The sequence below is a fragment of the Erinaceus europaeus genome, chromosome 7 (genome assembly GCF_950295315.1).
Source record: "Erinaceus europaeus chromosome 7, mEriEur2.1, whole genome shotgun sequence".
Classification (NCBI taxonomy): Eukaryota; Metazoa; Chordata; class Mammalia; order Eulipotyphla; family Erinaceidae; genus Erinaceus; species Erinaceus europaeus.
Window position 1 is genome coordinate 101,698,392 of NC_080168.1, and position 23,822 is coordinate 101,722,213.

General features: G+C 43.8%; 1 protein-coding gene and 1 long non-coding RNA gene across 3 annotated transcripts in view; one reads left to right on the forward strand and one right to left on the reverse strand.

Moving 5' to 3' along the window:
* The window catches only part of PPM1H (protein phosphatase, Mg2+/Mn2+ dependent 1H), a 320,464-nt gene that overhangs the window by 220,846 nt on the left and 75,796 nt on the right, over positions 1–23,822 (forward strand). For both annotated transcript variants that reach the window (XM_007516868.3, XM_060195008.1), the window contains exon 6: positions 12,671–12,789. In XM_007516868.3, the coding sequence (XP_007516930.1) occupies positions 12,671–12,789 (119 nt within the window). The remainder of the gene's footprint in view (positions 1–12,670; positions 12,790–23,822) is intronic.
* Positions 753–19,625, reverse strand: LOC132539476 (uncharacterized). Its single transcript, XR_009550791.1, has 3 exons — positions 19,502–19,625; positions 18,942–19,058; positions 753–1,141 (listed from the first exon to the last, which is right to left on the reverse strand). It is a non-coding gene; the product is annotated as an uncharacterized LOC132539476 (long non-coding RNA).

Sequence of the window (23,822 nt, forward strand, 5' to 3'; positions counted from 1 at the left end):
AAACCAAAACTGTTTGATTTGATGCAATCCCATGTGTTTTATTGTGTTTTAGTTTGACTTACCCGCTGGACTGGCAGTTACTCTGTTTCTTGAGAAAAGGTATAAGTGCTCTTTGTAATAAGTTTCTATAAGTTACACTTTGCAAGAGAGGCTCACTTTGGTGTCCTACAGAAGGCCCAAGTATAGCCACACCTCTCCTCTCTGTCTTTCAGCACCTGTTCTCTCCCCAGAGTTGTATTCAGAAACCCTCCATGTACCAGCCCCCACTCTCTTGCCTCTGCTCTTGCTGCAGTTGCTCCAGCCCTTGCCTGACAACTCAGGGTCTTTTGCAGTTCTCCCCACGTGCTGCCAGTGAGTGACTCTCCACCCCTCAGGCTCTGGGGAGAGCTCTATTTCCAACCCTTAGGCTTCCAGGCTGACATGTGAGCTCTGAGCAGACTATCTCTTTTCATCTTGTGGTTCCCTCCCTGGAACCCAGATTGTACAGGAGGTCCTGGGATCTACATGGACTCTCTTGACCACATAATCTTGAAATCTGGGGTGGCACCACTGGCTGGCACCTCTCACTGGAACTGTAACCACAAGGCAGAGAGAGCAGGGGTGAATGAGGGTGCGTTTTGTGTTCCCCAGCAGGCGGTTGTGAATAACCCAGGATCTGCCAGTCTCATCATCTACAGGATGTCTGCCCTCTGCTGGAACTCCCTTCTTTTGATCTCCTCCCATAAACATCTACTCCCTGGCATCTAGTTTCCCTGTTTTTCCTTGTTTTCTTTTTCCTTTCTTTCTTTTTTTATATATAACTTTTATTGGTGATTTAATAATGATTGACAAGATTATGGGATAAAAGGGGTATAATTCCATACAGTTCCCACCACCAGAGTTCCATATGCCCTCCTCTCCATTGAAACTGTCCCTATTCTTTATCCTTCTGGGAGTATGGACCAAAGATCTTTATGTGGATCTTCTGTAATTGCTTCTCTGCAGGACATGGGCATTGGCAGGTCCATCCATACCTCCAGGCTGTTTTTATCTTTCCCTAGTGGGGTAGGGCTCTGGGGAAGTAGGTTTTCAGGACACATTGGTGAGGTCGTCTGTCCAGAGAAGTCAGGTTGGCATCATGGTAGCATCTGCAACTTGGTGGCTGAAAAGCATTAAGACATAAAGCAGAACAATTTGTTTAATAATTAGGAACCTGGGGGTCAGGTGGTAGCATAGCAGGTTAAGCACACATGGCACAAAGCGCAAGGACCAGCGTAAGGATCCTGAGCCCCCAATTCCCCACCTGCAGGGGGGTCACTTCACAAGCAGTGAAGCAGTTCTGCAGGTGTCTTATCTTTCTCTCCCCCTGTATGTCTTCCCCTCCTCTCTCCATTTCTCTCTGTCCTGTCCAACAATGACAGCAATAACAACAACAACAATAAATAACACAACAAAAAGAGAAAAAAATAGCCTCCAGGAGCTATGGATTCTTAGTGCAGGCACCGAGCAGATAACCCTGAAGGCAAAAAAAAGAAATAAAAGAAATAAAGAGAAAGGAAAAAAAATCAGGAATCTAAAGGTAAAAGTATAGCAAATGAAATTTGGGGTCTTCATGTTGGAAAGAGCTAGGAAAATCTATTTTAGGTGTATTCCGAGGGGCCCATGACTTCACTGATTGTTGACTGAGCCCAGCAGCTAACATGCAGGTGGGCTAGGAGTATTGTCTGGGAAGATGGTGTCAAGATTTGAGGATAGAACTAGAAAGTTGCATCAGGGCAGAGAGAAGCTCCCAAATATAAGAAAAGTATATAAAAACCATTAGCTGTTAGCTGCATCGATCTGACCTAGAGTCCATGTCTTTTCATATTCAGCACAGGGGTCTGTGTAAACTCTGCATCCATGTCAGTCTGAGCCCGCATTCCATGGTCACAGCAAGGAACATTCTAGAGGCTGCACTCATTTCAGGACCAGTCTTCCTTGAATAGCAGAGTATGTTGACCCAGCCTCCCTCTGGAAAGTGGGGCAATTTCTATCACTGTTGTTCTACATTGATCTCCTTGTTTTCTGTCTGCTTTGCCTAAGTGCTCATTCTAAAAAGGCAAGGGAGAGACTCAGCCAGAGATTTTCCCCGGGTGCAGTGACATCCCTGTGTGGTGACAGTTCTCAAGCCTGAGCTCTACATATAGAAAAGCATGTGCCCTACTGGGTGGGCTATCTTCAAGCCTGTTTTCTTTAGACTTATCTGCTCCTGTTATAGTTCAAACTCTCTGGACCCCAGAGGCTCTCCCAGAGATGGGATGGGCATGCTTCACATAGCAGTATTCCCCTCTCCCCCATTCCTTTTTTTTTTTTTTAGTATTTATTTATTTATTCCCTTTTTTTGTTGCCCTTGTTGTTTGTTTTTTATTGTTGTAGTTATTGTTGTTGTTATTGATGTCATCCTTGTTGGATAGGACAGAGAGAAGTGGAGAGAGGAGGGGAGACAGAGAGGGAGAGAGAGAGAGAAAGAGAGACACCTGTAGACCTGCTTCACCACTTGTGAAGTGACTCCCCTGCAGGTGGGGAGCCGGGGCTCCAACCAGGTTCCTTGCTCTGGTCCTTGGGCTTTGCACCACATGTGCTTAACCTGCTGCACTACTGCTCAACCCCCCATTTCTTGACACAGTAGTTACCCCAACTTCCCTTCCTCAGAAAAAGGGGAGGGCTCTTCTTCCTCTCCATGACCAAAAATAACCATGTCTGTAAGTTTGTTCTTCTTAATTGCCCAAGACATGCTGAGTGAACACAAGGATACATACTATTCTATTTTTAGCAACCCAGTACTCTATAGGGTCCTAAGGAAAAAAAAAATGAATGAAAGAAAGAAAAGGAAAAAAAAAAAGAAAAAAATCTTGATGAACTGTCTTTGCCTTTGCAGATCAAGCTGCCACCCCCCCATGCCATTTATGGTACCTTCCCCCACCCCCACCCCCAATTAGGAGAATTCTTTTATACTCTCGAGTAAAACTCCCAATTTAAGATAAAAACTGTGGTACAGGTAAAGTATCCAATTTTTCAGATGGGTCAGACCAGTACATCAGTTGCAATTCAGTATAAAATGCTTTCCTAGATTTCCAGTCAAGCACTATTATTAAGTAGAGAAGAAACATACCATGATTTGGATATTCTTAGGATTATTAAACACCATAGGGGTTTTAAGACGTATAATGCCTCCCACACACACATGTGGCTTATGGGAGTGTATCAAATTATAAAGAATATAAATTCAAAATACGGTAACCAACATTGCTCTTATGTGCTGTGGACCATAGTTTTAACTTTTAAAAGACTGAAAGCAACATTGTTTTGTAAAGTCACTAAAATGCAATTCTTTGAAGCAGTTCAGAATAGTGTGTGGTCATTCTTTACCACATACTGACCCAGAGCCTTTACTGTGGTAGGTACACAACTAGGCACTAGACTGTAGCTAAGGTTTTTAAAGTAATGAACATAGTTTGGTGTATCTGATATTACTAGCATCACTACAGCTGCTTCTAACATACAGATATCCAAACAGCATCACCAAGAAGAAAAAGCTAAAAAATATCTGGGATATCAGATAAATGTGAAATGTTTAGGGGAAGATTTGCAGTTTTTGTTTTGCAGGTAGATATGGAATTTTCAGTCATGCTTATTCCATTCTTAGGTCTTGAACATACAAAGGACCTTACTTTTTTTCTTCTTTTGTTAACATTGAATTTATTTATTTTAGATCAAGAGAAATTGAGAAGGTGGGAGGGGAGAGGAAGAGGAAGAGAGAGAGAGAGAGAGACCACAACCTGCAATACTGCTTCACTGCTTAAGAAGTTTTGCCACTGTAGGTGGGGACTGGGGACTTGAACCTGGGTTCTTGCACACTGTCAGCATTTAACCAGGTACACCACCACCCAGCCCCTAAGGCCCCTACTGGTAAGACTACAGCCATATAAAATATACCTTAGGATGAGGCAGTAGTCATGTATACAAACTTATGAGCTGCTCAGATTTGAGGAGTGGAGTAAAGCACATCAAAATGTTACATAAATCTACAAAGTTTGAAATCAGGAGATCTTTGACTTCCATTGCTGAAAGGACTAACAAATTCCAGTCCTTACATTTTACAAACTTTAAACTTTGGAATTCTTACTTAGGTTGAACTGAAAGTAAAATCACTCTGAAGCTCAAGATTCAAGAATACTGTCTGGCATCCCAGCATGAATGAAGCCACGCTAGTTGTCTTGTCACTTGAATGTTGGGAAGATCCTCAGATGTATCTGCATATCTGAGTTGTTGGGCTACTCTCTTTCTCAGAACATAATCCCCCTGTGTTGTTCTGTGGGGAAGCAACAAGTCCCAGTGTCTTCTCTGTACAGTAGAGACAGGCCTCCACCCATGTTCTTCCCTCCCACTTGGTGTTCATGTTCCCTCAAATGACTGCAATAACTATGGGCAGGGAAGGTGCTCGCAATAATTTCCTAAAACCTACTTTAAAAATTGGATTTTCGGGAGTCAGGCGGTGGCGCAGCGGGTTAAGCGCACGTGGCGCAAATCGCCAGGACCTGCGTAAGGATCCCAGTTCGAGCCCCCGGCCCCCCACCTGCAGGGGAGTCGCTTCACAAGCGGTGAAGCAGGTCTGCAGGTGTCTGTCTTTCTCTCCTCCTCTCTGTCTTCCCCTCCTCTCTCCATTTCTCTCTGTCCTATCCAACAACAACGACATTAATAACCACAACAATGTTAAACAACAAGGGCAACAAAAAGTTAAATAAATAAATAAGTAAATAAATAAATAAATAAATAAAAACAAAAAAATTGGATTTTCAGGGCTGGCCTGTGACACACCTGGTTAAATTCACACATTACCATGTGTGAGGACTGGGCCAGCTCTCGCCACCTGTAGTGGGGAAGCTTCACAAGCAGTGAAGCAAGTTTGCAGGTGTGTCTCTCTTTCTTTCTCTCTGTCTCCCCCTGCCCTCTCAATTTCTCTGTGTTCTATCAAATAAAAAATAAATGGAAAAATGGCTGCTAGGGATGGTGAATTCATTATTCACACACCAAGTCCCAATGATAGCCCTAGCAGTAATAAAAACAAACAAAAACACTGGGTTTCCCCGGCTCCCCAGGGGAGTCGCTTCACAAGCGGTGAAGCAGTCTGCAGGTGTCTATCTTTCCCTCCCCCTCTCTATCTTCCCCACCTCTCCCCATTTCTCTGTCTTATCCAACAACGACAACATCAATAACAACAACAATAATAATTAAAACAACAATTAAAAAACAAGGGCAACAAAGGAAAATAAATAAATATAAAAAAATTATTTAAAAAAAAAAACACTGGTATTTTCCCCAAACAATAATTTTTAGAGTTTTAAAGGTAAAATTAGGGGGTCGGGTGGTAGTGCAGCAGGTTAAGCACACATGGCGCAAAGCGCAAGGACCAGGGTAAGAAGCCCCCGGCTCCCTACCAGCGGAGGCCGCTTCACAGGTGGTGTAGCAAGTCTGCAGGTGTCTGTCTTTCTCTCCCCCTCTCTGTCTCCCCTCCTCTCTCCCTTTCTCTCTGTCCTATCCAACAACAATAATATCATTGGTAACAATAACAATGACAGCAACAACAAGGGCAACAAAATGGGAAAAAATGGCCTCCAGGAGCAGTGGATTCACAGTACAGGTACTGAGCCCCAGCAATAACTCTGGAGGCAAAAAAAAAAAAAAAAGGTAAAATTAATCCATGTCTAATGATAAAAGCTTTCATAACTATGGATAACTTTGAGAAGAAACGTGTTATAACAATTGATATTTTGACAGCTCTGTGGATATATACATGCAGATATATATTTAAGATATAAGATCACTTTGTAGACTATATGCTTGAGTCCCTTTCAAAATTCACATGTTGAAGCTGTACAACCCAGTATGATGGATTTGGAGATAGGATCTTTATGGAAGTACTTAAGGATAAATGAGATCATGGGAGTGGGAGCTCTGACCCAATAAAGTTAGTATTCTGATCAGAAGATATCCCAAAGAGCTCAATTTCTGTCTCCACAGGAGCACAGAGAAATAACTCTATGAGGATGCAACAGAAAGGTGGCAGTCAGAAAACCTTTATAAGAGACCCTCACCAGGAAGAAATGAATTTTGTCTAAACTCCCCAGAGTGTGGTATTTTGGTATAACAGAAAGTTCACCCAGATACACCACATACATAAATTTCTTTTTAAACAATTTATTTGGTTAATGATAGAGAGGACCACGAATCACTCTGGCACATATAGTTCGAGGAATTGAACCCAGGACCTTATGCTTATAATTCCAGCACACTGTCTACTGCACCACCTCCTGGGCCACACAAACTTTCTGAGTATTACCCACAAAAGTACTCTAGTAAACTGAAGTTGATTTTCCTATGCAGACCAAAGGATATATGTGTCCAGTCATATTTTAGTATCTCACTTTTCTCTAACCAACCACATACTTGCTTTAGTTGCACTTAGTTCTTGTGTTATTTTTTTTCTTCAATACTAGTAACTCCATCAGGTCTGACAAATACAATAATGAACACTGAAAGTGCTGCTAAGAAATAGGCTGGCAATAAGGAGGTGGGTGGTGATTTTTGTTTGTTTTGGTGCTAGAGATCAAACCCAGGGACTCAACACTTGAAAAACTATAAACTCTACCATTGAACTACATCCCTGACCCCAACGTGGTGGCTCCTTTTGTTTTGTTTTTAACAGTAAATGTATGCCTTCGGTAGATAAGACATACACATAAATTCTATGGTGGGTGTGATGACATAGTGACAGAATGTATGAGATGTGCTGTGATGATTTACAAGAAAAAGAAATGTAACTGTAAAGATAGAAAAATCTCAGGCTGTGGTGTCAGGTATCATTAGAGGATAGATACTTCAGTATTTACTCAAAGATAAAATGCATTTTTTTTTCTTTTGACACATCTGAAGTGGGGATAGTTTATTGTTGACTGTGACTATCAGCCAGGAGGCAGACATGCCATGGATATCATCTTCCCGGGCATATGTAAACACCAAAAGAGCAGCACCAAACCTGGAGAATGGGCATCCAGCAGTTTCCCAGGCAAAGGTGAAGCCTTCTTTAAACCTATTTGATCTAAGTTGTTGTGCAGAGGGACTTGGGACTGCAGGGGGAGGGGAGGCATTTGTTAGACTGGTCCTGCCACATTCTCAGAATGGAAGTCAGAAGTAAAAAACCCACTTCAGCTAATTGCAAACCTGACTCAAGTCTCTGGGGCTTAGAGTTCTTTTGTGGATTACTTGAAAAATGCTGCATCACCAACAGGTCCCTGCAGTACTCAGCACGGCTATGTGGGGGAACCAGGAACATTCATGACTCACAGTTGGAAAGTGATCAAAGCCGTTAGATTGCAAATGTGAAAAATGTTGAAAACTCTTATATGCTTCACTTACGTCTTCCTCTTACATTATACAGAATAAGGATAGATAATAAGCTTTTGCCAAAAATAATAAAGATCTGAAGCAGTAAGAAAGCCTTCTACATGACTTAATTGGCAGCTTTTTTCCATTCCTTAGTGGTAATAAAATAATGGTGTGGCTAATATAAGGCATACTTGACATGCAGTATCCTGTTGTTAAAACAGCAAGCAGTGTGTTGAGACCCTGAAAGGCTCTGCATGTCCAGGGCCCACATATACCATAGGCAACACAGATTGAAGGCCCCTTTGAACCTGGTCGTTCCAGGAGAGGGGGCAGGCAGCCCCTGCAGAAAGCAGAGCTGTTGAGGAGCTCCCAGAGACCCCACAGACCCCCAGGGCCTCAGCCCTCCTTCCTTCACTCCTGCTTAGGCAAAGTGGGCAGGAGAGGAGCAGATTAAAGCAGCATCCAAGCTCCACTTCTCATCCTGCTCTTAGATGGAAAAGCAGCTGTAACTGTATTAACCGCCCTCTCGCTGAGTTGAGCTTGTGAAAATACTTAGGAAGAGCCTTTGCTTCCTATCCTGTTAATATCTACACACACACACACACACACACACACACACACACTCATTTATATAAACATACGCATGTTGTTAAGTATTTTGCTTCAGACCATACCCACTACAAACAGAGGCCGACATAGGAAATAGAGGAAATAGAGGTATTTATTCACACAAGCACAAAGAATAGCCATTATTACAAACTTACACATGTACAGACACAGAACAGACACAGAAGCTGACATACACAGGGACCTCAGGAGACTTGAGGGGTTCCCCCCCCCAACAAAGCCATAGTGTCAACAGTGGCCCCATTGTTTTGGAGAGAGACTCAGATGCTAGAAGCTCATCTCCTTTTAAAGGGAATGGGAGTGGGTGGCTTCAAGGGGGTCATGAGTACATTCCTAGAATAAACATTCCAAAACTACCATGCAGTGCCAAGAAGCAAGCAGGCAGGTTAGTGATAACCATCATGGCACAAAGGTTGCAAGACAGACAGGTCTCAGTAACATTCTTAGTTAATCAGAAATTCTCTGCTGTCCTTGGGTAGGGAAAAGGGGAAATTTCTTCATTATCTAGTCTTCTGACAGTTTGCTCTTAATCACTAAAATCACCTGGCTTTCTATATGGAGGATTCCTAATTGAATCAAGTTGGGGGACTTACTCCTTTGCAATGTGTGCCATGGTGGGTTCTGTGTTTAGTTCATATAAGCTCAGGCACACACACATTGCCTAGTGATCTGCTTTTCACAAATCCAACATCTCGTTGTCATCTCATGTTCCCTATATCATTATTTTATTTTATGCCTCCAGGGTTATCACTGGGGCTCAGTGCCTGCACTGTGAATCCACTGCTCCTGGTGGCCATTTTTTTCCATTTTATTGCATAGGATAGAAAGAAAGTGAGAGGGGAGGGGAAGACAGAGGGGGAGAGAAAAACACCTGCAGACCTGCTTCACCACTTATGAAGCGACGACCACCCCCCCCCCCCCGCAGGTGGGGAACTGGGGCTTGAACTGGGATCCTTGCACTTCATACTATGTGCACTTAACCCATTGTGCCACTGCCCAGTCCCTGCATGGAAGTCCTTTGAGAAAACAAAGTATGAGAAACACCAGAACACCTCTCCATAATTCACGTTGTTCTGTTTGTCTTTGTCTTTCATATTTGTATGCGGTGCTGAGTCTCTAACCCAGGACATCGCACATGTGAGGCAGGGTGAGCTCTTGCACTGAGCCACTTCCCTGACACCTGAAATTTTTTGAATGAATTGATGCTAATTTACTTAATTACATTATGCAAGTATTTCTTCTAGTTAATGTTGTAAATAGTTTCAGGAATATCCTTGTGGCCAGACTCTATGAAAATTTATAATTATTTTTAAAATTGTATCCTCACATTTGTGATTCAGACTTTATGTGATCTAGGTACAACAGAATGTCTAGATGTTGCCCCTTTACTCTGTGTGTGTGTGTGTGTGTGTGTGTGTGTGTGTGTGTGTGTGTGTGTGTGTGCTGGGCTGGAAGGAAGGGCATGAAATTAAGCTCAAGCTTGAGTAGCACTCATTCTTGGCTAATAACTTTTCGAAAGGTGTCTTAATTTCTCCAAGTCGTAGTTGACTTGTTTGAATTGAGTCTGTGGCACATGTTTTTTAGGATCACTGGAGTAGTAACGTAGGACATATCATAGTACATACCTAAATCAGAATTCACTCACCTTAGGGAGTAGGAGATAAGACAAAAACTTTGTGCGGCTTTAGTTCCAAAGCTAGGAGGGATGATGAAGAGTACGTAATAGATGCTGTCACTGGTTTACTATTTATGTTTCTGTTCCTTAGTTTCCTGTGTGTGGCTCATAATACAATGAGAATATACTAGTATCTTACTGTAAGCATGGCTGTCTTCACAGACACTTACTTTAAAGTTCTGCTGTCAATATCTTGAAATTAATATTTTGAAAAGAGGTTCTACATGTTCATTTTGCTCCAAGACAAACAGATTATGTAGGTCACTCTACCCCACCCCACTCCACCCTGTCCTATAGGTAAGTATGCTTGGAAGGTAAAAGGAGAACTCACCAAGTAAATAGTACTTGGCATATGGAGAGATTGAGTAATCACTAGCTGGACACAGCTCTTTTTTATGAATTGAGGCAACCCTGACAACTACATTATAGACATTATTTCATTATTAAAGCCATACAAGATAAATGTCTGATTAATCTTACTAATAGATAAGCTGAGATTCAGCAAATTAAATAACCTACAAAGGTCTTATAATGTATAAACTGCAGAGCTTAGCTTCAAACCAAAGTTCCTGTCACACAGTGCCACATGCTGGCCTGTCCTATTAAGTATTAGTTCTTTCTGTCCCAGGCAGCTTTTCTTTTTGTATTTATTTTATTTTTATTTTTTTATTTATAAAATGGAAACACCAACAAGACCATAGGATAAGAATGGTACAATTCCACACAATTCCCATCACCAGAACTCTGTATCCCATCCCCTCTCTTGAAAGTTTTCCTATTCTTTATCCCTCTGGGAGTATAGACCGAGGATCATTATGGGATGCAGAAGGTGGAAGGTGTGGCTTCTGTAATTGCTTCCCCGATGAACATGGGCGTTGACAGGTTGATCCATACTCCCAGCCTGTCTCTCTCTTTCCCTAGTGGGACAGAGCTTTGGGGAAGCAGGGCTCTAGGACATATTGGTGGGGTTGTCTGCCCAGGGAAGTCTAGTTGGCATTGTGGTAGCACCTGGTGGCTGAAAATGAGTTAAGATATAAAGCAGAACAAATTTTTGACTAATGATGAACCTAAAGGCTGGAATATTGCAGATGAAGATTTGGGGTCTCCATCTCGGAAAAAGCTAGTAGGTCTATTTTAGGGGGCCATGACTTTACTAGTTTTTGCCTGAACTTGACATCTGATATGCAGGTGGGCCCAGGTTATTGTCTGGGGAGATGATGTCATGGCTGGAATAAGGGATAGATCAGGGAAGAAAGTAGTTCCCAAATATGGGAAAAGTGTATAAATATTGTTAACTGTAAACCCCATCAATTTGATCTGGGGCCCATATTCAGCACAGGAGCCTACCCAGGCAGATTTTCTGTCAAACCTAGTAGTTAAATATCTCTGAGGCTCATCAGCAGTTAGGCCTCACCCTCCCAGTAGAGGGTTTGAGGCCCTTGGAAACCATCTGGCATTTTTACCAGAACTTGTCAGGCCCCTAGCAGAAACCAAGACTTGATTGATTCCCTTTTCCACACTCACACCCATCCACTCATGTTTCCAAGGCTGCTCTGAATCATCACTGGCTCAGAGTTCTGTATCTGACCAAAGATAACCAACCTGGTAACAATTCAGCTGATTTTCTTCTTTTTTTTTCTTTTATTTATTTTTATTTATTGCCACCAGGGTTTTATCACTGGGGCTTACTGCCAACATGACAAATCCACCATGCCTAGTGGTCAATTTTTTTCTATTTATTTTTCTTCTATTTGCTAGGACAAAAAGATTGATAGGGAAGGGGGGTATAGAGAGATACCTACAGTGCTATTTCACTGCTCATGAAACTTCCCCCTTTGCAGGTGGGGAGTAGGGGCATGAACACAGGCCTTTGTGCATTGCAGCATGTGCACACAACTGGGTGTGCTACTCAGCTAGCTTCCTTTGGCTCTTGATACACTTAATCAACGATTACATCTAACAGCGACCTTCCTGAACACCTTGGGGATCAGCAGGAAACATGCTGGTGTGGGTTCTGGGAAAGAGGCCATGGGAGAAGCCTGTCTCCAGCAGACTGAGGATGTAGCCATCTGTGTGGTGGCAGGGACCTTTTGCTCCCCTACTAGTGCCAGGCCATGATTTTCTCCACCCACTCTGTCCCCGACCAAAGAGGAGAATTCATTCCGCCACACCACTAATAAGCAGACATAAAGCTCAATGCTTGCATGCAGCGTGTGTCCTCTGAACAGCACAGCTAATACGAGACCATTTCATCTCTGGGATAGCTGGGTTTGAATTTTGAATGTGACAATAAGACTGTTTGTTGTTTCAAAGCAATTCCCTAAGTGGCTGTTTGCTCAAGACTTTCATAGTGTGAACAGAGATTGGGGGGAGGGGAAGAAGCCATCTGCTCAGGAATAGTCATCCAATTACATGATCAAATTACTGCAGAGTGAAATGGAGGGAGTCCAGCCCAGGCTCCTGTCTGGTGGAGGCAGCCCCAGCTGCTCTCTTGGGCCACTGTGCGCCATGGAGACTCACGCACAGCTTTCACAGGCAAGGTCATGATAAGTAGGGGAGTGAGCAGGAAGGCAGCAGAGAAAGCCGAGGGAAACTGTCCAGGTCACCAGCATGTCCCTCAGAAACAGAAACCATCTTAGATTTGACTTTTTTTTTCTTTTTAAAGTAGAGCTTTGGAGAAGCTCAATCTTTTTTCCTTAGATTACCCAAAAGATACATATTTAATTTTAGTGAATTTATCTTACCAGATTAAAAAAAAATACTATCCCTTTCTAAATTAAGGTCATGACATTTATTTGCTGGTATTCCATGGGTAGATTCTTAAGCTTATTTATTTCCCTGAGAATATGAAATGATTGCCCTGTTTTTGAAATGTGGTCATCTTGATTTGCAAAGCATGCTTAAGTCTTATTTTTTTCCTCAATATATGTGTGGATTTTTTTTTTCCTCTCTTTTTGCTATTAGGCATTCATGCAGCCTCACTTGCTGGGAAATGAGTTCACACATTTGGAGTTTCCAAGGAGAGTACAGAGAAAGGAACTTGGAAAGAAGATGCTCTACAGAGACTTTAATATGACAGGCTGGTAAGAACATGCCTCCCTCCACCTCGGCACTGCCTCAGTGTGTGTGAGAGGGAAATGTCGCCACCATAAAAAGCCATTTACACAGTTTGGATCAGGAGGTGCAGCCAGAAACCTGGTTTGTGGTGAAGGAATGGGGGGCTACGCCTGCTTTTCTGCTGGTTTTCCTTGACGCCAGGTCTCAGACTATGGGTGTTGGTTTGCCTCTGTGCTTCTCTGAGGCCCTCCTTATGCACACTTGCCCCCATGAAGTTGATGTAATCCCTGAACTTCACACAGAGCAAGCATTTGGGGGCTTTTAAAACACACTACATTTTTAGAAGTCTCAGAACTAGAAGGAATGAACCAAAGGTGTATTGGGCCAGACTGGCTTGAATCTTCCTATATAGACAAAGCTAAATTAACTGCTTAACTCTTAAGAGCTCATTTTTCCTTACATAAAGTGAAAAAGTAGATATACCCTGTTAAACGTTGTTATAGAGACTAATGAGCTATCTTCACTTTTTATTACATTCAAATTAAAGTAAGAAATTTTAGCAGAGGTTATCTTATTCTAGGAACATACTTAAACAGGAGCACCAAAACCATTTCAGTTGTGCCAGGGACCAACAAGGACTAAGACCACATCTATTTCTTCATCTGAAAGATAGATGTGATGGCAAACTACTTGCTCAATAAGAATTAAATGAGAGGACCCCAGGTTATCATTCATCCCCCGTAAAGTGCACATGTGACCATGTGCAAGGACCTAGGTTCAAACTCTGCCCCCCCACCTGCAGAGAGAAGCTTCACAAATGGTGGAGCAGTGCTGCAGGTGTCTCTTTCTCTGTGTTCTGTCTCTCACTCCCTATCAAAAGAAAAGACAAAAAAAAAAAAAAGTAAAAGAAAAAAATGGCCACCAGGAATGGTAGACTTGTGTAGGCAGTAATCCCCAGCAATCACTCTGGTGGCAAAAAATAAAGAATTAAAGTTCCTAGCACATAAGTGACAATTTACCATTAGTCCTTGAGACCTTGACCAATGAGTCTTCTACTGTCTGTAGGGGGCAGCAGGAGAAAGTAGCAGTGGTCTCTTGTCATGTCTCCTACACAAACAAAGAAGTAGATTCCATTATTTCCCCGTCGACTAAAATAGCTCGAACAGATGGTCACAACCCAGATTCCCATGGTGATGACTTCTAGGCTTAGAATCTTCTCCTAGGGTACATAGTGTCTTAAGGAACAGTTGAGCTTCTTTGGGAAGATCTTGGGCTAATTCTGTCTCTCCTTTTTTCCAACCTTAAAAAAAGATCCTTGCCAGTATCCTTTCTTCTTCTAGAATAGAGGATCACACTATGGCTTGAGAGGCAAGCTCCACCCTCTACCCCATTACATTAAAAAAAAAAAAAAAAAGAAAGAAAGAAAGACCCACAAGACTGTGAACTTCCAAATAAATAGATAACTAAGAGACAGTGACCAAAAAACTGACCAGAAAGAAGAGGAGCATCTGTGGGAAATCAGAGTGAGCTGATATCAAGAGAACATGATAAAGGATATGGGAAATCAGGCAGAGAAATTCAGATTTACTCCCTCCCCCCTGCTTGAGTTTATTTCAATACAGTTGTTTGGGTTTTTTTTTGTTTGTTTGTTTGTTTTTTTTTTGCCTCCAGTGTTATTGCTGGGGCTTGCTGCCTGCACCATGAATCCACTGCTCCTGGAGGCTATATTTTTCCCTTTTGTTGCACTTGTTTTATCATTGTTGTGGTTATTATTGTTGTTGTTATTGCTGTTGTTGGATAGGACAGAGAGAAATGGAGCGAGGACAGGAAGACAGAGAGGGGGAGAGAAAGATAGACACACCTACAGACCTGCTTCACCGCTCATGAAGCGACCCCCCTGCAGGTGGGGAGCTGGGGGCTCGAACCGGGATCCTTACGCCAGTCCTTACGCTTCATGCCACGTGCACTTAACCTGCTGCTCTACTGCTCAACACCCTTCAATATAGTTTTTACTTGTAATGGGAAACTTCAGATCTTGTAGTATTTTTGGTTGTTTGTTTTGTTTTGTTTTGTTTTGTTTTTCTGCCTCTCTGAGTCCTTTATAGAAAAAGAAGCACTGGGGCCAGGCGGTGGCACACCTAGTTAAGCACTCACATTACAGTGCACAAGGACCTAGGTTCAAGCCCCTGATCCCCACCTGCAAGGGAAAGTTTCAGGAGTTTCAAAGTAGGGCTGCAGGTGCCTCTTTGTCTCTCTCCCTCTCTATCTCCCCTGCCCCTCTCAGTTTCTCTCTGCCTCTATCCAATAATAAATAAGTAAGAATATTTAAAAAGAAAAAGATACACTGGTAAATTGATTCTATAACAAAGGAGACAGGGCCTTTTCTCATGAAGGACTTAAGTTACTACCAAATTGAGATTGGTTGAATGTGGGCTAGTGAGTATTTGGAATGTGTTGGTCCCAAGGAGACAAGTCTTTACCTAGTCCTTCTGTTCTTGATTTCAGAACTAGCTTTGGCTTGTGAACTTGTTTTCCTGAAGCCTTTCTGACAAAGGGATAAGTTACCTGTTGTAAGTCTGTTCAATCTTGCAGAAGTACCTAGTTGTGAAAATTTTCATCTGCCCCTTTCCTGTCTTTCACTGATCCCGATAGTACTATGGCCAAATACCAGATAATGGGGGGCGGGGCACTAAGGTGGGCACTGTGATGACTGTGATTGAGCCAACCTTGCACTAGCTTCATTTGCTGCTGGGGAAACCGAGATGGTAGGCAGAGAAGCTAGGATATGAACCTGGCCAGCATCCTTTCCACTGCACACTATTTCCAATGCCAAGCTGCCAAATGACTCCTTGAGGTTCCCATCTTGCAATTGAACAAATTAAGGAGCTGAGGGTAGTCTGCTCAGCTGGCATCAAAGCACAAGTGTCAGAATAAGTGCTAGAACCCAGGTTTCTGGCTTTTGGCCTAGTATTCTTCCTGATCCATTACCTCAGCTTTTCTGCAGGGTGAGATCAGATCATGACTCAGTTCTGAACTGTAAATCTCTAAGAAAAGGGCCTCTATCTGCCAGGACTATGTGTCCTTGACGTTGCTTAGGGGACAGAAAAATGAAGCAGATCATTTCAGCAAATGCTGGGGAGAGTTATTTTCCTAGTCTCCAGTCGTAGCCAGTTGGAGCCAGTTGCCCACTGGCCAAATTAAACTGTGATGCTTCACACTTGTCACTGAGTCTGTCTGTGACTCAGGTAGCGATGCCATGGAAGGCCCACAAAGAACCGAATCTCCTTTGCTTAGGAGAAGGGCCTGCCCTCATTAGAGGAGCATCATGCCAGCTTTCTGCTGCATGTCTGCAGCAGAGAGAAGTGTGGGAGGAGATGCTGGCACTGGGGAGCCTTGTCTCATAATTAAGGATGAGTCTGTTACCTCCTGAAGGGGCTCCTTCCCCTCACCCACCCACCCCCATCCTTGCGCCTGCTCTGTGGAGTAGCTTGGCAGGCCCAGGCTGTGGAGGACAAAAGGTTATTGTCACCAGGACCTTCATAATGAAATCGGTCTCAGACTCTGCACCTCCCTGCCCACCCCCCTCAGATGGTCTGCACAGTGGTTTGATTTACAAAGGCCTTTTCTTCCCTGTGGCCTTAGTGCTGAGCAAGTGCCCCGATGTGGCCCAGCTCTCACCTTCTGTGCCTGGTGTCACTGGTCTTGGTGCCAGAATCCCAGCCTGCTCCCCCTCCCCGGCCCTTTGTGTGGAGCTGCCCTTGCGTGCTGTGCACAAGCTGGCATCAGAGCTCTGTGTCCCGACCCCTGGCTCTCTGAGCCATCTCACACAGTAATTTGCTGGCAAGTGTTGATGTTACTGAGTTGAAATCACAGTTCCTCACAGCTGGCTTTGTAGCACCAGGTCGCTGGTCCTGTGACGCCCGGTGATTGCACCTTTGCGTGTAGGATCAGTGTTTTTTGTGCTCTGTGTACAGACACAGCAGATGACAAGCAGGCTGGGGGGTGGAGATGGGCAGAAGGATGTTCGTGTGGGAGGGGGGCTGTGGCTTCACCCCTGGCACCAGGCCAGGTTCTCTGGCAGCTGTTGCTGTGCTGATGGGATTTGTACAGAGAGTAAGAGCCAGAGAGGAAGAGAATCCATCGTGTGAATGTGAGATTGCTTCCAGATGGTTCTGGTTATGAGGAAAGCAAACTAGAATTCTCTCTTTAAGCAACCTCCCCTCCTTTTTTTTATCACATTATTGAGGACATTTTGACTTACAGGATTGTTGTTGGGGGGGTACAGGTCCACATCTCCCCAAGATGGATGTCAGCACACTTCATCCTTCACCAAAGCACCTCCCCCCACCACAGGGTCCTGGGTCCCCAACCTTCCCAGAGCCCTACCCCCCTCTCCCGCCTCCCTCCTTCCAAGTCCCTGGATTTACTGCCATAAACCACAGTCCACTAAAGCTTCACCCTGTGTTTTCCCTTAAGCAAGTTCTGGGTTTTTTTTTGTTTGTTTTGTTTTGTTTTACATTTGTTGTGGTCTTGTTTCAAGGGACAGGCTAAACCAGTGACCTAAGACAGCATGCTTACTTTAGTAAGCAAGAATTTAGTAAGAGAGGAAGGCTCCTTGCTTGTGGGGTCTTTGTTCTCTCAAGGTTCTAGATCCTTAGGCAGACCCTAACCCTTACATCAGTCATCTGCAGAAGCTTCCTTTAAGACCCATTACTCTCACCCTTCTTGTCTGGTGGAGGATGGGCTTTGCTACTCAGAACTTCTGAAAGAAGCAGCTTCTATTAGACTCCAGACAGGACAGCCTTTCGTTTTTCTCTCTCTCAGCCCTTTGCTCATTACGCTCATCACATGACAATGCACCAAGGACATTTCCCTTTCCTCTGTTTGTTTTAAAACTTGCAGCAGGCCTGAGGATTCTCTGCTGGCAACAAAGTCAACCACCATTTTTTCCTCTCTGCTCTTACTTATTTTATTAAAGCAGAAGGAAGAAAGTCTGATGTATTCTCTATCTTCTCCAGCACATTAGTCTGTAGCCACATGGGGCCACTAAATTCAAATCAGTTAAACTCTTATTTTCTAGATCACGGTAGCCACATGGCTATTGAATTAGACAGGGCAGATATAGAGCATTTCCTGCAGTGTCCAAAGTTATGGCTAGAGAGGACCAGGAAGTGGTGCCTCCAGAGAAGCACACACATTACCATGTTTAAGGACCCACTTTCAAGCCCCCTGACTCCTATCTGCAGGGGGAATGCTGTGAAGCAAAACTGTGTGTGCCTATCTTTCTACCTCCCCTCTCAATTTCTCTCTGTCCTATTAAATAAAATAGAAAGAAAAAATAATAAGCCTGGGTAATATAAGCATGTGGGAACCTTTCAGGTGGAAAAGGCTGCAGGAACTCTGCCCAAAGCAAGGATATATAGTATATTTTTATGTATTAGAGTCAGAGTGATAGATCACTTAGTAGGGCATCTGCTTCATGTAAGCAGCCCAGGTTTGAGCTCTAGAACAACATAGTAGGGGGCCATGATCCCAAGAGACACTCCAGTACTGTTATCTGCCTGCCTATCTGTGTCTTTCTCCACTCTATTTCCATATATAGATATAGTCAATCTTTCACTCTCTGTGAAAGAAACAAATGGCACAAGATGAGAAATCTTGTATGCACAAGGCCCCACCTCTGGAAAAAAAAAAAAAGAAAAAAAATTAAGGGAGCAAAGTACAGACTAGGAGAGCAGAATGGTATGGCCACATTCTATGACTTGCTGTTGGATTCTAAGTTGGCTTGGGGTGGGGTGGGCTTCATGCCACTTTTCAGCTATTCAGGGCCCACTCCTCTCCATCAGTCATTTTTTGGCAAGCCCATTCACTAGCCTAGAGACGACCCCTTCCATCTGCCTTGGTCGTCCCCATGTCTCCCTGTCCCTGCCTTTCCCTACTGCCCTCTGCACCTGCTACAGGTTTGGGCACTTCTGTTCCTCAGCTTTGATCTCATGGGGAGTATCTAAGACCCTAAGGATCAGATTAAAAAGTCATCTTACTTCCAACCCTTCCCATTCTGCTTGGGGCGACCTTTGTTCTTCCTCTGCCGCCTGGAACCTAGCTCAGGGATTCAAACCACTGCCCTGGGCTTGTTCCCAACAATCCAGATGCTATCCAGAGAGACACTCTGTCTCACTGGAGGCAGCTGCACACATGCATGGTGGGGAGCTGTGGGGTCAAATACTGCAGATCCGGCTTCTCTCCTCTGCCTTATTGCTCCACTCAGTGCCCTCTGACGGCGTGCTCAGGCCAGCTGGCAGGGAAGCAGAGGAAAAGCAGATTGAGAAATGCCACAGATGCTTTATGAAGCTGACTCCAGAGCTGCTCCCACATTTAATATAAATTGATTTATTGAATCAAGCACAGAAACTCTGTTATAGAAACCTCAGGATCTATCCTCTGGAGACCTACCTAATAAAGCAGCCCCAACTGACACTCCTCATTAGCTTTTCCACTGATCCCCAGGCAGTGTTTAAAGGGGCACTGTCCCTCTTTTGGGCCTGAATTTATATGTTGGCCATGCCTGTGGGTCTAATTAGCTCAGCATCATGGGTCTTGCTAGGAAATCCTGCATTTTCTAACAGCTTGACTCTGGAGTTTTAAAAAGTAATTGAAAAATTCAAACCCCGCTTTTTGTGGGAAGGGGAGACACGGGAGGAGGCTTAATCACTTTTCACCCACTATGTGGAACTTTACCTGCTGCCGTCTCTGGCTAACAAGCACCATTAGAGCAGAGGAGGCATCCCAGCCCTGCTGGCTGCACAGCCCCATGCTCCTGCTTTGGGAGGCTTTCTGGATTCACCAGAGAACTAACACATTTTCATTTTATAATTACTTCACAAGAAGGCAGGCCTCCCCCTAGTTAAACCTGGTATAAATTTCCTTCCAGCAACTTACATTTTCATAACTTAATGGTTATAGGCCACCTTGGCGGCAAGTCCAGTTGCTGAAAGCAATCTGGAAATCTGACTTCATAGAGAAAAGTGGGGCTGGGATGCCTTTTCAGAGATTCCTAAACCCCAATTCTCAATAGATTGTTGAGGATAGGGGTTGATAGGAGCAGGGAGAAGGCCCCCAAAAAGGCCCCCAAGTTCCAGATTCCAGCAGGGCCTGGCCTGCAGCCTGAGTGGGGCTCTCACATGGGCAGGGGCTCTCCTGGGGTGCCAGGCAAGGTGATGGATGGTTGTTTGTGATGTGCATGTTCTGCATCTTTTCAGGATCTGCAGCCCTAGTTGCAGGAGCAGCAGGGAAGGACGCAGGCCTGCTGCGTGCAGCACATCTCCTGACAGTGATAAATGACTCCCTGCTCCCCACCCTCCCCTTCGTGCAGCCCATGAGGCCAGCGGGGACTGCAAGGTCTTTACAAATGGTTGTAAGCCAAGACAGACAGGCTTTGTCAGGCCACAGTGAGGAGAAAGAAAAGAGCTGCCCTTCCAGCTTGCTCCCTTAGACTCATCTAGTCGTCTCTCCATAGGCTCCCACATGCTGCGCTCTCTCTAGGGATAAGTGGATGTTTATAATTCTGAAAGTGGCCAACTGCTATCAGGTCTTTCTCCCTCAAACTCTTGAGCAGCCACAGCCTTTTTAAAAATTATTTATCAGGATGCTGGCCAGGCTTCCCTGGATTGAAGACCCCACCAATGTGTCCTGGAGCTCCGCTTCCCCAGAGCCCCACCCTACTAGGGAAAGAGAGAGGCAGACTGGGAGTATGGACCCACCAGTCAATGCCCATGTTCAGCGGGGAAGCAATTACAGAAGCCAGACCTTCCACCTTCTGCAACCCTCAATGACCCTGGGTCCATGCTCCCAGAGGGATAGAGAATGGGAAAGCTATCGGGGGATGGGATGGGATAGGGAGTTCTGGTGGTGGGAATTGTGTGGAGTTGTACCCCTCCTACCCTATCGTTTTGTTAATTAATCCTTTCTTAAATAAAATAAAAATAAATTATTTATTAGTGATTTAATACTGATTTACAAAATTTTAAGATAATAGGAATATAATTCCACACCCTTCCCACCACCAGAGTTCTGGGTCCCCTTTCCCTCCACTGGAAACTGCAGTAGTTCTCCCAAGATCACAGATATGGGTTAACTGTCTATATTTGCCCAGTTTTTCTGTGGTCCTGCCTTGTCTTCCTTTCTAAGTCACAACTACTACTTCTGAGTGGGGTTTTTTTGTTTGGTTGGTTGGTTGGTTGGTTTTATTTTGTTTTTCCCCTCTTCTCTCTTTGGGTCCTGATGGAATTGGAGTTCAAAGCCCTCTGGTCATCTTCCCCTAACATTTCTTCCCCACTGAGAGTATGGATCAAAATTCTTTATGGGGTGCAGAAAGAGTTTTGGCTTCTATAATTGCTTCTCTGCTGGACATGGATGTTGGCAGGTTGATCCATATCCCCAGCCTGTTTCTGTCTTTCCCTAGTGGGGCAGGACTCTGGGGAGGTGGGGTTCTAGGACACATTGGTGAACCTGTCTGCCCAGGGAAGTCAAGATGGAATCATAGTAGCATCTCAGCTTGGTGGCTGAAATGCAGTAAGATATAAAGCAGGACAAAAATGATTAATGAACAGGAATAATAAAGTAGGGATAGAGCAGACAAGAATAGGCATTTTAGGGTGAGCAACCACAGAGTTTATCTATATCCATCCATGTTTTCCTGAGCAGGGCACCTCTTCTGATCATCTCCAGTGACCATTGTTTGGGAGCATACAGGACACACACGATAGACATCTAGCTCCAGGTCACGCAAGGAAATTTTAGGATGTCCAGTGCATGCAGAAATCTCCCAGCTAAAATAGCCATTGTCATGACTGGGGAGATAACATACTTGGTACAGCATCGGACTGTCATGATTGAGGTCTTGGTTTGAACCCCAGCACTGCATGTCTATCTGTCTTTCTCCCACCCTTTACCTCATGTGAAGCCCTCATATATAAGTAAAATAAATCTTTTAACCAATGAACCCAGTGTCCTTTTAGCCAAGAAATGTAGTGGAATAAATATATATTCTTAATTATGCTTTGAGTGAGCTTTAGGAATAGTTAAGTACAGCTGTACAAGGAGCTGGAGAGTGATGTAGTAGAGAGTACACCCTGGCAAGCATGAGGTCACCATATAACAAGAGACAAAAATAAACAGTGTCTTTCTCTTTCCTTTCTTCTCTCTCTCAAATAGAAGGAAATGGAGCCAGAGCATGTGGTTGTGTGCATCCCCAAGTGTGACTTGGATAAATCATCACCTCAGTTTCCCCATTTTTACCTGGGACTCACCCTAAACTAGGATGCCATGTGTTGGTGTGGTCAAGTACCTCAAAGCACTGAGTGTGCTGCATTTGCTGTCATGTCTAGTGGCACAATGGTGAGATGCTATGGAGATAAGAAGAATGAGCAAAGTCTGATCCTCGCCTCAGATTCACAACCTAATATACGTTGAACTGCTTGTTTCTCAAGGCAGTGAGAGGCTAGAAACCACGAAGAAAAAGAAAAGCGGTTTAGAAAAGCAAAAAATTCGAGTCAAGGCCAGGCTCCCTGGTCACACATGCTGGGCTGCCAGGAGAAAGGTGCCACTAGTAGACTGGAGAGTGCTGCTGGGGAAGGTGTTTGGGCTTTTGTTTTTGCTTGTTAGTGGGAGATTTTCTTGAAGGATTTTTTTTTTTTTTAATCCATACATTGACAAGTCCTCAGAGCTGGGTTTTATAAAGGAATGGAGTCATTCCTGAAGACCTGGGACATTAGGAAGGACACCACAAAGGACTGTGCTTGCTGTGTGAGGTGCCCAGCTGGCCCAGGGGCTGGTCTCAGGAAAAGTATTAAATAACACCATTCTATCTAGTCTTAACTATCTCACCGATGAGGGAAGTAGATCTTTCAGAACTTAGGTTTAAATAGTCAAAGATCATCTGCAGGACTTACAAAAAGGATTTTTAAAGAGGCTTTGTGGCTGTGGTAGAAGGAGTGGTTGTTTTGAAGCCAAAGATAATATTCAAAATGTTGAGTTATGAGAAAAATCATGAGGTATTCTATGTTTTTCTGTGTAAAATTATTTCATGGCTTTTCCATCAACCCTATATTTGAGGCCAGCAAGAGAGCTCACTGGTTAGTGTATCATGGGTACAACCCAAGTTCAAGCCTGGCCCCCACCATACTGGAGGGAGCTTTGGTTCTGTGGCATCCTTTCTCTGCCTCTCTGTCTCTGTGTTTCTATCAGAAAAACTCAGCCTGGAAGGGTACAGCTTGAGTGATGACCCCCCCCCAAAAAAATATATATATATGATGTAATAAAAATAGTAATTATACACACAGACATATATATATATATATGAATCATTATGGGACTGGAGGAAATAGCTCAGTTTGTTCAAGCACAGTGTTTTTATGCCTGAAGCCCTATAGTCTCAGGTTCAATCCTTAACACCACCCTAAGACAAAATTAAAGTCCTCTGAGGGCTGGGGAGATAGCATAATGGTTATGCAAAGTGTTTTCATGCTAGAGGCTCTTAGGTACCAAGTTCAATCCCCAGCACCACTGTAAGCCAGAGCTGAGCAGTGCTCTCATAATAAAATAATAATAATAATAATAAATAATTAAAAAATAAATAGTGCTCTGACATCTTAGTCCTACCTTCCTCTCTCTCTCTTTCCCTCCCTCCCTCCCTCCCTTCCTTTTCTTCCTCACTCTCACTACATTAAGCTTTAAAAACAAAAGATTCATCATGGAGAAGCCGACTCCAGCTAGGTTCTGATGGGTCCTAGGCGCTGCCTGGCTTTTGAATTAAGAAATGCCACAGATTTATGAGTATTGATTTTTGTAACCTGCTACTTTACTGAATTTATGGATTTCCAGAAGTTTTTTGGCAGAGTTTTTGGGGTCCTCTAGTTATAACAACATTATCATCTGCAAATAATAATTTAATTTCATCTTTTCCCATTTGAATTCCTGTAATATTTCTTAATTGCCTGATGGCAATGGTGAGGATGTCTAGGACTATGTTGAATAGAAGTGGTGAGAGTGAACATCCTTG